The following is a 14,324-nucleotide window of genomic DNA, read 5'->3' on the forward strand; positions in this document are numbered from 1 at the left end:
ATCAATCAAGTAGATATAACTCTTAGACTACTATGGTTCAGTTTCACACTTGGTGACAGCTATTCTAGGTAATTACATAGTAGCCAACTGTTTTGTGATCACTCTATATTTTTTAATGCTTTTGCATGGTAGCACAGTCTTGGAATATTTTCTAGAACAAAATTCATCATGGAAAATTTCTAGAACCTTCTGAACACTTTTCATTTTAGGGTTGTAAAAAAAAAAGTCAGAATTAATACAGTGCTGCACCATATATGGTCAACACCTTCTGAAAGGATGATTTGAGTATTGAGAAGAAAGGAGCCTATTTCGTTGTTTTTGTGTCATAGTGAATAATGGCTAACATTATTACAGACATCAAATGCTTTATAAGAATATCTGAGCATTATTTGTAATTGTCACACTATTAATATGCAAAAGAGTACTGTTAAAATGTTTTAAAAGATTAAATACGTAAATAAAAAATAAGGCAATTAATTTATTCATAAAATATTTTTTCAGATAACACACGAGTCAAATTTAACACACTTTTTCAAATTACACTGTGTTCCAAATGTGGAGCTTAAAAATGTATGTATATGATAGATTTTATGCACACTATGTTTTTTTCTGTTCTATGGTAAGATAAAATTATACCAATTCAGAACATATTTTGTGCAAAGATGTTCTAAAATAAAAATCATTACTCTGATTAATCATATTATTACATTTTATATTTGCTTTTAAAAAGAATAAAGCATTTGGTTAATAAGTATTCAAAAAGCATCAAATAAGCTCTCAACATGAGCTGTAGAACAATTATCTGCCAAAAAAAAAAAAAAGAGAGGCTTGCTATATTAAGTTTTTTCCTCCTATTTTTATCCTAGTCAAACTGAATATGATAGCACCTAATAACTCCAAATTGCTTTTTTACCTACATCATCACAAACCATTTTTTTAAGTTACTACTTATTTCCTTTCTAGCTACAGTCACATACAGTTTTTTTTTTTTTAACTAAGCTGTGCAGCTGTTTACAAGATTTCTGATTTCTCAACTCCAAGGCTGTCAGCACAGAACACCTGACCTAACATTCAAATGTGAAAAATAATGCATACATAGCTGGAACTCTATCTGAAAATCATCAAAATTAACCTATTCTACTTATAAACTCAACAAGATAATCCCACATAACAAGAAAACAGAACATTTTATTCATCGTAGATGATTTTATAAACAAGCAAACTGGAGTGGGCCCACACACTGATAGTAAATGAAAATATTCATATTAATCAGATTACTCCTGAAAACCCAGTTGGGTTTCTCTGGTCTTCTCACAGGAGGGAAGCAGAGGATGGAGAAAGGGTACCATCTCGGCATCTAAGTAACAGTGATGACCACAGCACTTCATTTCAATCCCACGTGACTGTAACGTGCACACTGTTAAAAACAGTTCAATGAAAATACAATAGACACTAAAAATCGGTTTCCTGAGAACCAGGTGCACACAAAGTATTATATTTAACTTCATTCAATGTTATCAAAAAAATGAAGCAAGGTTTGAATGAGTCTAGGTTGACAAATTGAGGAGGCAGCACAATGGGTAAGAATTTTCCTTCCCCAATTATTTTCTGCACGGACCTGCCTCTTTCAAACCCCAGGCCTTGAGTAGTCAGGACAAGGAGACACATCAGTAACTGACGCTGAGCACATTGTGCAGCATCGAAATGTAAGTAAACATCTCACAGGTGTCCCACCAGGTCCTCTCTCTGCAAAGCATACGCAAGTCAAGAGTTTGACAGAAACCAGTTTTTTAGAGCAAGTGGCCACTCTCTGCATTGAGTGTTTACCATGTGTCAGGCTTTGTGCCAAATGCTTACACTTGTGTATCATCTAATGTTATCTCTAGTTTACAAAGAAACCAACAATCCAGCTCGTCCCTGATAGCCTGAAGCCGAACACTGTACCACCATGTTTCCCCCAAAATAAGACCGGGTCTTATATTAATTTTTGCTCCAAAAGACACATTAGGGCTTATGTTCAGGGGATGTCATCCTGAAAAATCATGCTAGGGCTTATTTTCCAATTAGGTCTTATTTTCGGGGAAACATGGCATTATACTAGAGTTCGAAGAGATAAACTCCTGGAGTCCTATGGCAAACCTTATGTAAAACAAAGTTAATAATAATTACAGCAAGTCCTCGAATAACCTCCTTTTGTTCCAAGCTGTATGTGATAACACTGATGAGCTGCTGTGGTAACTTAACTCTTGTTTGTATCACTTAGCCAATGGTAAAATCAGTAGTTCGTTACAGAACCTATAGAGGATATTAAGTGAGGACTTACTGCTCAAGCAATTTAAATTTTGCATTTTAACCGGCTTCTTAAGTGGAGGCTACTCAATTTGCTAAACAAATTTCATGAACACAAATCATCTTTCACCTTCTAGTCTGCTAAAGACCTAATGTAAATATTCTTTTCTTGAGCACAGATGACTAAAAATCTTTTTAGACACATAATTTATATCCAGCTAAGATGACAGACCTGTAGGAAAATAATTATGACGCAGTATTAAAAGGTGAGGCACCTGTAGACACAAGCAATGGACGCTCATTAGATGTTGGGGAGGAGGGGTGACAAGGGGAGAAGACAGGAAGAAAGGGGGGGAAAACTCAAAGAAGAAGTGAAATCTTCTTTGGCAGAAACACCTCCCACACGGAGTAAGAAAACAGAGTGGAAATGGTTAAGGGGGAAGAGAGACTTTCCAGAAAGAGGAGCAAGCACAGAAATACTGGACTTGCGTGCTGAGCTCCTGAAATGGCAAAAGACTATTCATCAAACAGCCTGGAGAACAAGGCCAAACCGTGGTGAGTTTGTCCTAGCCCAAGTCAGGACTTTAAACTTCATTCATCTTATAAGGTGACAGGCATCCATAGATCCCACGTGTGGGTCCCTGGCTATGCTCTGGTCACCTCCTAAGGGCTACTTCTCACATTATAAAAAAGCTGGCTCTCAGTGGGGGAAAATAAGTCTGGGGTTTTTTCCTTTTTTGTTTTCAGTGTGTTCAGAGCCAAATGCATTCAACCAATAAAAATGAAAAACAGCTACACCAAATTCTCAAAATATGTTTTTCAAAAGTTTAATGCTTAGCATTTTCCACACTGATGTTCAATCTTCAAGTAGATGAGTCTTTGAAACCCTAGGTCCAAACTGAACTAAAATAGGTAAATACCTATTTTCTTTTTTTCCAAAGCTTTGAAACATATTCACAGTATTGACTGGCGGAGCACAGAAAAATAGCCCTGTATCTTAAGGGGACTGACATGAGTCCCTGCCAGTCCCCAGTTCCTCCATTCCATGTTACCCAAGGGTCCAAGCAAAGACCCAGAAGGCCGTGGAGAGCAGTGATCAGTAAGGAATGACGCTGGGGTGGATGGCACTGCCGTGACGTCACTCATCACAATCACACATGGGAGCTCTACGGCCCTGGATTTGGCCACATAGTGGCCGGGGGACCTAGGACAATATACACAGAGTTTCTTCTGACCACCAAGTGCAGGTCTCACCCCCTCCTTCAACGTCACATAGTGTGTGTCAGTGTTAAACTCTATCCACCTGCATCATGCAAACAGGTCCAAAGAAAGGTTCTCTGTTTGCTTCACATGGCTGAGGGTGAAGAGACCAGAATTCAACAAACCCCACTCCTACAAAGTGAACAGATCACCTATCAGGTCTAATTCTGTCTCAGTTATGCCCCAGATTCACGTCCTGCCTCTGACATATCGGTTCTTCCCTACTTTTCCACTAAAGACTCCCTAACATGAGAAAAGTATAATCTCCTATGGGAGTAGTCTGTGCATGCTGAATTTTAAGTCCATGCAAATTCGCTCTCTTCCTCCATGACAGATCCCTGTATGTACCTTTTACGTGTATAATACTTTAATACGTGAGTATGCACACATGTACACATATTCTCCCCAAAGTAAAATTCATATTCCAGAAAGTTACATTATGTTCCTGTATCCTGTGGTTTTCCATATCTACAGCACTATCCCAAGTCCAGGTGAAGAACCAAGAATAAATCCAAGTTATATTTTAAGAATTAAAACTGCCATGGAAGCATAATAAATATACAATTTGAGATATTTCTTAAAGTTTAAATCTTTTATTTTTGACTTAATTACCAAACACAAGACAAACACTTTACAGACGATTTTCCCAGGAAGTCGAAAAAAGGAGATGTATTTATTTAATGAAAAACCCTACTGACAGTATAAGCAAGCAGTATGTGCAACGTGCTCATCACAGCAAGCCAGGCTGTGGCTGACTCCTTCTCTGGTCTTCTGGTTTCCTCTCCCCATTTCATTACTAACTTTATGAGCTAAGTCTTCTATAAACCCAACCAATAAGTCACAGGTAAAGCAAAACAAACACGATATCCCAACTGTCACAGAGAAATACAAAATAAATGCTAAAAAGTTCATTTCAGTAGCTAATGTTTACCTGCTTGCTTCAACCCCCAAACTGTGCCTTGGGAGAGTCCTCACATACATTTTTAGAAGGAAAGCAAAAATTTTAAATGTGTCTCATCTTAGCACTTCCTTGCCTTTGTTTACTCAGTTTTTTCAACCTGAACAGCTTCCTGTCATTCTTCTCTGCTGAGTGAGCTAACTGGCTCAGACACAAACCCCTCCACTGAAGTCTTCCCCACCCCCACCCCTAGTCAAGGGGACCTCTCCCCTGGGCCTGATGAGGCCCCAGGTCCCAGGACATGGCTTTAGTAGGCTGACTTATGCTAATCTACTTTGATCCTTCCTTTAGTGGCTGAAAATTGTAACTGCCTTAGTCAAGCAACTTTCTAGATTCTTGCTGATGGGCCGGAACCCAATTTATTTCAAGTTCTCTTGGAAAACTTTAAAAACATTATAATTTCAAAAAACAAGCAAGTTTAACTATTAAAACTTTTAACTATATTCTAAATTTAGACTCAGATTTGATGGACCCTCCTCATTTGATTCCTCCTAATTCTCCCACTCCAATCTCCTACTTCTCGCCCTCCTTCCACGTCTCCCCACCACTACCACCAGGACCACCACCAAAACTTCTCATGCTCTAATAACGGAGACTAACTCAGAGTAGCTTGGATTCCCCAAGTTACTTCACAAGCTCCTACTCCAGATGAAATACACTCACCCTGCCTTGTCAGCTTCTTGGAGAATCTCTCAGCCGTAAGAACCCAGTTCAGGTGACACTTCCCTTCCCTAAATCACCACCCTGCCCCACTCCAAAATGCCCCCCCAACCAGGACAAAATATAACCCCTATCTCTCTGTGCCATACCTCTGTGCTACCCTCACCACAGCAGCACAGTTATATGGTTGCCCATCTCCCCTCCTCAATTCCATACTCTCTTCAGGTCCCTGTCTGAGTACCATTTTATCCCTACCGTCCACAACAGTGGCACAGGAAGACGTTCAACAAATATATGCTGAGATGTACATTTACTTGATAGAGAAAGGAAAAGAGTCTATGATCTAAAAATGTGCATTTCTCAGGGTCATCACGTTATCTAAACTATAAAGTAACGCTGACCCTTGAGCAATGCAGCGGCTAGGGGAACAGATGCCCTCACAGTTGAAAATCCATGTATGACTTTTGACTCCCCAAACACTTAACCAGTAATAGCCTACTGTTGACAGGAAGTCTTACCGATAACAAATAGTCAAGTAACACATTTTGTATGTTGTATGTATTACATATCGTAATCTTACAATAAAGTTAGAGAAATTAAGAAACATCGTTAAGAAAAAAACTTACTGTATTTATTGAAAAAAAAAACCCACGTATAAGTAGACCCATACCATCCAAACCCCATGTTGTTCAAGGGTCAACTATATGTATTTTACATATAAAAAACATTTACTATTTATGACCTAATGAATAATACTTCCAGAATAATCATGTATTCATCCTTCAATAAGTATCTCGGCTCCTACTAGCTGCCAGGAACTGTGCTGGGCTAGAGCACCCGCTGGCCCCAAGGCTGCCTTTGCACATATTGGAACAGGGTGCCTTTTCTGGGCAGATGAATTGTGAAAGCTGGGCCCAGGCCTCCAAATGACCACTTCAGCTGACACCCAGGGTTGTGGAGGCTCTGCCTACAGTCATAAACAACAGAAAGTCCCTACTTCCGGGAGCTCAGATTCTAGTGAGGGAGATAGGCAAATACATGGTCAATTTTCAACATTTTCTATGTGACTGAAAAATCAGATTTCAACACACAACACTTAATGTTACCCATATAAGTCCTTACCTCATTAAACACTGGTACTATCATCATCAATCTGAACTTGGGTCAAGGCAGCCAGCTATGCCAGCAGAGAGTTCTAGTATTCTTTTAGGCAGGAAACAAGCACTGTTTCCAGAGGCAAGCAGGCCACAAAACTGACCACATTTTCAATTATCACCTTACAGTGACTGGCCAAATTTATTTCACAAAGAACATTCTCAATTCATCTGTTTAATTTTAAATCATTAATTGTTTACCTTGCGAGTAAGAATTTTTTTTTTCTGTAACAGAAAATATTTCATAAGATACTTTACTCAGGTTGGAATTATTTGCTTTAACAGTTCATTGTTTAATACTGCTACACTCTTATCTAATGAAGTGAAATAGATATAAAAAATAATTGGCATTCCCAGTTGATAAAACAAATTGGTACAACACAAACCTTTTAAAACAATAAGCAAAAATACGCTTCGTTTTCTAATATTAAAATATCTCTTCGTAATTCAGGGGAAATACTCATTTTTGTGTCTTTGTATAAAATGTACATTATATACCTATTTTTGACTGATTGCTTCCTCATGAAAAATAGATCAGTTTAACTCCAAGTTCTGAAGAGAATAGTCTGAGTTATTGTCTTCACTTCTTGATCCTCTAAGTACTGGATAGTACAAAAATAAATCTCAAAAGTATGGGGGAGCGGTAAAAAAAAAATCCATGGGCATCCAGTTGGCAAGGAATATCCCAACCATTTCAGATTTCTCGATCCAAATACAGTTCTTGTTAAGAGACAGTAAATCTCCAACTTTAATACCCACATCTAATGGTTGGGAAGGCACTGTAATTTTCTTAAATTCAATTAATTCACTCAATAAATATTTATTAAGCATCTCCTAAGAGATAAGAATTGTGCAGGGCAAGTAGACATGAACCAGAAAAACGGAGCAGGGTCAACATCTAACAAGGTGCCATTCCTGTCACCAAACAGATACTTTATTGTAAGATTTATTGCCAACCTGACTTCTCTTTAATGCAGAGCCTTACCTCTTAGATTTCTGGGATGAATCTGTTTAGTTCGCGGCATCTTCTTTGATTCAGGGGCCTCTTTTTCTTCTTAGAAACTGTAGGAAGAGCAGGTCACAAAAAGGTAGCTCCATAAACTTAGTGCCCATCAATTAATCCATGTGCTGAAAAAGAAATAAAAATCACATTTTAGTACCTTCAAAGGAAAAAAGACACTTCAAAAGTTATGGCTTAATACAATACTAAACTAAATTCAACCAAAAGTAACCAATCTGGAGACTGCTACCAAAGATTATTTACCAACTTTTAATTAAACACAGGACATGTCATTTTGCCAATGTGTGGGCTTTCTCATTAAAAGAAAAAAATATCGTTGTACCTTTAGCAAAGAAGAGTGAAAAAATTCACTGAGTTGTTTTAAAGTAACATTACCAGGTACAACTAAAGTATAACATCACGCTATAAAAGGGTTATGCTATATTATGCACTAGTCTGCCCATTTATAAACTTTTGGTTACAGGGACCATGTCTCATTCATTTTGGTTCACTGAATTAATTCAGTTAATATACTCGTATGTGGTTGCTACTGCAGATGTTCTCCAATTATTCCAGTTCTCCCTTCTAGGCTCATGGTAGGACTGCACTTTCTGCCTTCCTGTGTGTGGCTAAAATGTGTGACCAGTTCTGGCTAATGACCTGTGAGTGGAAGGGCCATGCACGCTTCCAGGCTGGGGCATTTAGGTACGGAAGATCCTCCAGAACTCTTTTTCCTCTGCCCTGGAACACCACTGTTCTAGACAGTGAGTCTGACAAGACAGAGCTGAGCTCCTGCCAACCCAAGATGATCACGTAGCATAAACAAGAGAGAGACTTTTGTTGTTTTAAGTCACTGAGGTTTGGGAGTTGTTACTGAAGCATAACCTAATCTGTCCTGATTTACACATTTTAAAAACAATGATCTAAAATATAATATGCCGAGGCAGAAAAAAATCAGAAACATAAGCATCTCTCTCCCCAAATCAGCTACCTGGGATTCTTCTTCTGTAAGATCCTCGAGAATCCTAGAGCTAAAATTTTAGTTTTAACTTTCCGCAATATGGCTGATAACCAAAGTTCATTATGATAACATTAAACATAAAATTGTTAATCACTAAGCAGATACAAAAATGAAATTTTTAAAGTTTTGCTGTATCCAGTACTGCAGAATTAATACTTACTGAGCACCTACTGTGTGCCTATGTACTTTCTACACATTAGATAATTTAATCCTGACAACTGGTAAGGTAGCTATCTTTCATTCATTCTATAGATAAGAAAATTAAGCCAGAGAGAGGTTAATGTACATGCCCAGGTCTGCAACTAAGGAACGTGGCACCCTGTGACTCAGTTACTTTCAGTGCTTATTTCTTCAGTGGAGGTAATATCTACTCTCAGGTTTTATTAAAGAGACCGTATACACAAGCCATGACAATATATTTTGGTGTCAAACCAGACTGAGTTCAAAGCCAGGCTTTACCCCTTACTGTGTAACCTTGTTCAAGGTACTTAACCTCTCCGAAGATCAGATTTCCCAACTGTAAAACTAGGAAATAGTATCCACCACACAGGGTGTAAGGTCTAAAAAATGTGCCACTGCCTGACACACAAAAATATTCAAATATTAATTGTCCTTAAGAAAGCCTGTATGAGAAAGACTATATGAACTACCTCAGTATAAAGTTTTAGAAATGTATGGTTTCATTATAACAGAGAATAGAAAAAAAGGAGGCAACTATTAACTCTAGTATCTTATTCCTGATATAGCTATATGTAGGCACTGCCAAGAATATTTGCAGGTTTTTAACTGCATGGCAACGAATATGAAATATGATGATCCAATATTGTGCATGTACTTCATCTAGCACTGTGCAAAAATGATCTATAAATGATACAGTTCCTCAGCTTCATGCATTGATATCCACCATAGGATTCACGTAGCTTCTGATTCAATAAAAAATTAGAGACGTTCGGGCCAAATAAATTGTATGCTTAAATACATTCCTTGTTAAACTTAAAGCTTTTAAACGGTCAAGATATTTGGAAGTTTTTAAAGCGTGAACTTCAATTGTAATTGTCACGTGATTCCCGTAAGCTCAGGAACACAAAATGTAAAATATGCAAATTCCCAATCAATAACAGCTTTCTGCCACCCCATTCACTGCTGTCCCTAGCTGTCCATCCGATGTTTAAATCCTTGGCAGAGAGAGAGTGGGTATTTTCAAAGACAGCTGCACTGTAGCAAGTAGGACGAGTGACAAATCGTTCCATTACAGGAAAGAAATACTACATGGAGGAAAAACATGACACGATCAAAAAGCGTAAAGACAGTTGCATGGAGAAAAAACATGAATGAATGTGGAGGGCGGAGCCTGGGAAAACCCCTCTGCAACGCTGCACTGAACAAAGCACTTCGCATGCCAGGAAGGGGGGGTGGGGGGGATGGAAGTGCCAGCTCAGGAAGGAGCTCGGAGTGGATGCGGAGAGCTGGTGGAAGACTAGATGAGGCGAGCGCAGCAGCCCTGAGACTCCTCCTCACCGCCAGCTCCACCAGCGCCCCCTCCCCTCCAGCAGCAACTCCTTCACCAGCCCGACCCCAAAGCGAGCCCGATCCGACCCGCGCCCAAACCCACAACCCTCTTCCCAACTGCTGCAGGCGTGTACTCCCAACCCGGAAAGAAACTACCCAGGTGGCTGTGAGTAAACAGGCACTTAGCGCAAAGAACGAAAGGAAAAGAAAGCCACAAAGCCGGGAGGTTGGGAAGCCGAGGCCTGGTCTCCCTCACCCCCCACCCTCTTGCAAAATGCGTCTGCGGCTGGAAAGCGGGTGGGGAGGCTGGGTCCCTCCGTACCTGCTCAGCTCGCAGGACCGCAGCTCGGGCCGCTCGCGCGCCGCGAGGGCGCCCAGAAGTGGCAAGTGTCTCCCGCACGCAGCCATCCCCTCTGCAAGGTCGGCGGTTGCACACACACGCATACACACACGCGCGCCCGCACGCCCCCCGCCCGTGGAGGGGGATGGGGTCCTGCCCCACCCCCACCGCTCCCGCCGCCCTCCCCGCTGCAGCGCCACCGCCGCGGAGCCCGCGCCGAACCTGCTGCCAGGACGCCCGGCGGAGCCGCTGCCGCTGCAGCCGGCCCTGAAGCTGCGCTGCTGATGGCGGCGGCCGCAGCTCGGAATCTCCGAGACCCCCGCGCGGCGGCAGCGGCGGCGCCTGGGAACCCTCCTTCACTTGACAACCCCAAACACAAACATGACCTCCTCCTGCGGCTGCTCCCGGCTCCTGGCCCCCGGCTCCGTCCCTCCTCCCCGCTGCCGCCGCCGCCGCCCCAACAGCAGCCACACTCAAGGCCGGCGACTGGCACTCACACCACCCAGCGCTGAAATATTAAACAGGGGAGCCGGCCGGGGGGCGGGGGGGGAGCGCAGGGCACGCCGGCGGGGGGCCGCAGGCGCCGGGCCGCAGGCGCCGGGCGGGGGAGGGGGCTGCGCTCGCCGGCGCCCCCGGCCTCTGCATGACCGCCGCCGGGGAGGAGGCGACCGGGGTGCCGGGCAGCGAGGCTAAGGGCGCGCACCGCGGCAGAGCAGGCGGCCCCCTGGGACCGTGGGGCCCGAGGCGAGGAGGGCGAGCGCGGGCTTTACCTCTCCCCGGGGCAGAGTAGGGCACGTTTAGCGTCTTTAGGGGCAACGCGAGGAGCTCGGGCAGGGCGGCGCGGGGGAGGGCAAAGGTCCGAGGCTTTCCCGCGGGTGGGCGGGGCGGCAGGGGATCCCCGGGGGCGGAAGGCGGGGAGGCCGCGGGCTGCTACGCGCGGGCGGGGGAGGGGGCGTCCCCTGGCGGAGACTGAGGCGCGAGCTCTGAGGGGGAAGGGCCGGGGGTCACCCGGGGAGAGAAGGCCCACCCGCAAAGGCGCGACCACCAGCCCCGGGGTTGGGGTGGGGTGGGTGCCCCACTCCCGACTCCCGTGGAGCCCGGAGCCCCGGGTCTCCCCGGCGGGGCGGGCCCGGGACCGCGTTTCGCCTCGCCGCCCGCCCGCGGCTCCGCCCCGCCAGGCGGCTACTGGGACGGAAAGGGGGGCGGAAGGAGGAGGTGGCGCGGCCCGAGGGTGGAGGGGCGGGGTTAGGGACGCGCGGGGCGGGAGTCCGGGGCTGCGACGGCTAGCGAACTGGCGCCCGGCGGGGGCGGTGGGGCGGGCCCGGCCGGTCACGCGGCCCGGGGAAGGACTGGCCCGGTCGCGCAGTTGGGGGCGGTTGGTTCGAGAAGAGGGGCGGGGACGGGCGGGGCGGTAGTTTCTCTTTACCTTCTCTTTACTTTCTAAAGCAGGATGTGGGCCGGCCCAGTGACGTCATGGGGTCTCCCAGTCCCGCCCCCTGCCCGGCCGAATGGGGGTGGGGAAGGGAGAGGGGGGCACCCCAAGGGGGTTTCCTCAGCAACGTGTTGAGGGTACGGGAAAGTCATTGTGAAACTTGAAACTCATTAACTTTGAAAAACAACTTTAAAAAAATCGGGAGGGGGGCGGGGTGTTGGTTTGGAGGATGGAAGGGGACATATTATTAACCCTGAACTGAAACCACTTTTTGGTGGCGGATGTTCTATTAAAAGATTGAGGAAAGCCAAGGTTATTCCAGAGGCCGCACCAAAGCCCGCTGGTGGTTCCCAGAGCCGGAGCGCCGAGCGCAGTTAACCCTTACCTGTCCGCCTGACAACCTGGGGCAGGAAGGGGAGGTTTTTGAGGTCAGGAAAGCGGGGTGCGGAGCTGGGCATCCGACCTGCTCCAGGGACGTAACGGAGAAGAGAAAGTGGAAAGAGGGAGTAATTACCACAAACCAAAGTTTGACCCAGGCTGCTAGACAGCAGTAGAGCAAGGAAGGAGTGGAAATTATGGAAAAGAAATCAGGAGGGGCTGGACGAGTGTAACGAAAAAGGTTTTCGGAGATAGACCTAAAAGAACCTTAGAAGTTAGGGGCTCAGAAATTCCACAAGTACACCTTAAAAAGGAAGCAAAAGGGATTGGTTTAAGGAGCCACGCTTAACTTGAAAGGAATAAGGTAAAACAAAAATTTTGATGCAGAAAAATTTCTGAAATTAAACTGCTTTCCCCTTTTAAGGAATAAAAATGCTAAACGACCATACACACACTACGCTGGCCATCTGTGCAAATTTGAATTGTTTTGTTCCCTGGGGCTTCCATAAAGATGTCTAGGTTTTTCCTAAGGTTCACCCCTAAAATTCCCCTGAGAAAATCCTACCTCTAGCTCATTTGAGCTAAGAAAAGCTTAATGCACAAAAATGGGAATAATTAAAAATGGAGTACTCAATAATGGCAACCTTGTACCCAAAAATAATGTCACGTAAAGGGGAGAATATGCCTATTAAAAACTAACTGGTCGTAAGACAAATATCATGGGAACAACTGCCTAAATTTGAAATGATGCTTCCAACCTTGCAGTGAAATAATGCAACTTTTTTATTTTCGATGTGATAGAATCATCTTTTATGAAATGTCATCTAATGGATTGAAATCACAAACAGCATGTAATGTAACTTTCCAACTTGGTATTTGAATAAAAAATAAACATTCATTTACATGTGAAAGTATACTAATCTGTCAGAGGATAAAGACTAAGGTAGCTTGATAATTAATTCTACATTGTGTCACTTGCTAAGTCAAAAATGCTATCTGAATGAATGTATTTTTAACCCAATAGTTGTTGAACGTAATAGAAATACATATTGTGAACACAGTGTTTATAAGGGATTTGGCATTGCAGTGAACTTTCTAACAAATTAAACATGCAATTTTGTCATTTCAATTTGTTAAAGAACTTTTTTCTTAAAAAGACTACTCACAATTTAACTTTTTTGAGCAGTAAATCAATGTTAAACTTTTCTTTGAAATGATATAATACCGAACAGTTTCCTGTTTTCTATTTGTGAATTAATTTTCTTAATGCAATTTATTTTCCTAATTCTACCTCCGATTCTTTCTAGTTATCAGAAAGCAAAGAAAGCCAGCTAAACTATAAAGTAGCTAGTTCCAGCTTAGTTGTTTTGTGCCAAATTAGTTTCTCAAATTGTATCTTATAAACGGAATATGGGGGGAAATGTTTTTGAACAGTAAGATAAATTGAGTGAGAAACAGCAGTTTGAACTGTCAAAAATTCTGGAATAGGGGAGGTTGACCGTACTCTGAAAAAAAAGGAGGGAGGGGGTTCTTAGGGCCCATTTCTCTCTGGCTGCATCCCTACTGGCCGTGTGAACGCCTTTGGAGTCCCCTCTGGGACTGGAGTTCAAGTGAGGGCAGTGTCATTGAGAGGTTCTACACACATTTTCCTTGCTGAGCAGTTTTGGGAGAACAGAAGTCTACCCCGAGGCTTCGTCGCGGGACTCCGCCGTCCCGCCGCGTCCACCCGGCTCCGCGCCACCACCACGCGTCCCCAGCCCGGGATTCCCACGCGGCCGCCTGGCCCGGCTCGGGCTCCCCCCTAGCGCGGCCCCACGGCCCCGGTCCTCCGCCCTGTGCGCCGCCCGGCTGCGCCACCGCCACGCGGAGATCCCGGAGGTTCCTCCCCGGCAGCCGTCGGGTCACGCTGCCGCCCGTCCCTCCCCTCCGCCTTCCGAGCGCGCTGGGCTTTCCCGTCCACCGGCCGAGTCCCCTCCTCCTCGGGGCGACCCGGCGACAAAACCTTCCTCTAACGCTCTGCCAACACTGCCCCACGCCCAGGTTGTCCCCAACCAGATGCCAGACAAAAGAACCAAGAGAAAACTTACCCGAACTGCAACGCAAAAGTCTGATCCAAAGCTTCCTGGGTTTAACTTTTAATTTTAAAAACAACAAAAGCAGAAACCAAAAGCCTCCTAGGTTGGAAGTGGGCGTGAGAGGAAATGCTAGGGGGAGGCGCTTCATTCCCTCTGCTGCTTTTGCCTCCCCCCCTCCCTTTTCTGGCCCCTGCCTCGGGCTTTGATGTTATCTAGTGCACCGCCTACGTTAGTTTATACCGTGGGCT

The 14,324-nt window shown here is 44.4% G+C and overlaps 1 protein-coding gene across 5 annotated transcripts in view; it reads right to left on the bottom strand.

The window, feature by feature from the left end:
* The window catches only part of HIVEP1 (HIVEP zinc finger 1), a 134,116-nt gene extending 119,905 nt beyond the window's left edge, over positions 1 to 14,211 (bottom strand). Inside the window, exons 1-3 of one of the 5 annotated variants that reach the window (XM_088791378.1) lie at positions 10,414 to 10,955; positions 10,174 to 10,264; positions 7,307 to 7,449 (exon numbers count right to left, since the gene is read on the bottom strand). In XM_088791378.1, coding sequence (XP_088647504.1) covers positions 7,307 to 7,346 — 40 coding nt within the window. In that variant the 5' untranslated portion in view covers positions 7,347 to 7,449; positions 10,174 to 10,264; positions 10,414 to 10,955. The other 4 variants (XM_088791381.1, XM_088791380.1, XM_074335229.2 and 1 more) reach the window with 4 other exon arrangements.
* Between the last annotated feature and the right edge of the window lie 113 nt (positions 14,212 to 14,324).

The sequence above is a fragment of the Rhinolophus sinicus genome, chromosome 14 (genome assembly GCF_057876585.1).
Source record: "Rhinolophus sinicus isolate RSI-liver-muscle chromosome 14, RSI-T2T, whole genome shotgun sequence".
Taxonomy (NCBI): domain Eukaryota; kingdom Metazoa; phylum Chordata; class Mammalia; order Chiroptera; family Rhinolophidae; genus Rhinolophus; species Rhinolophus sinicus.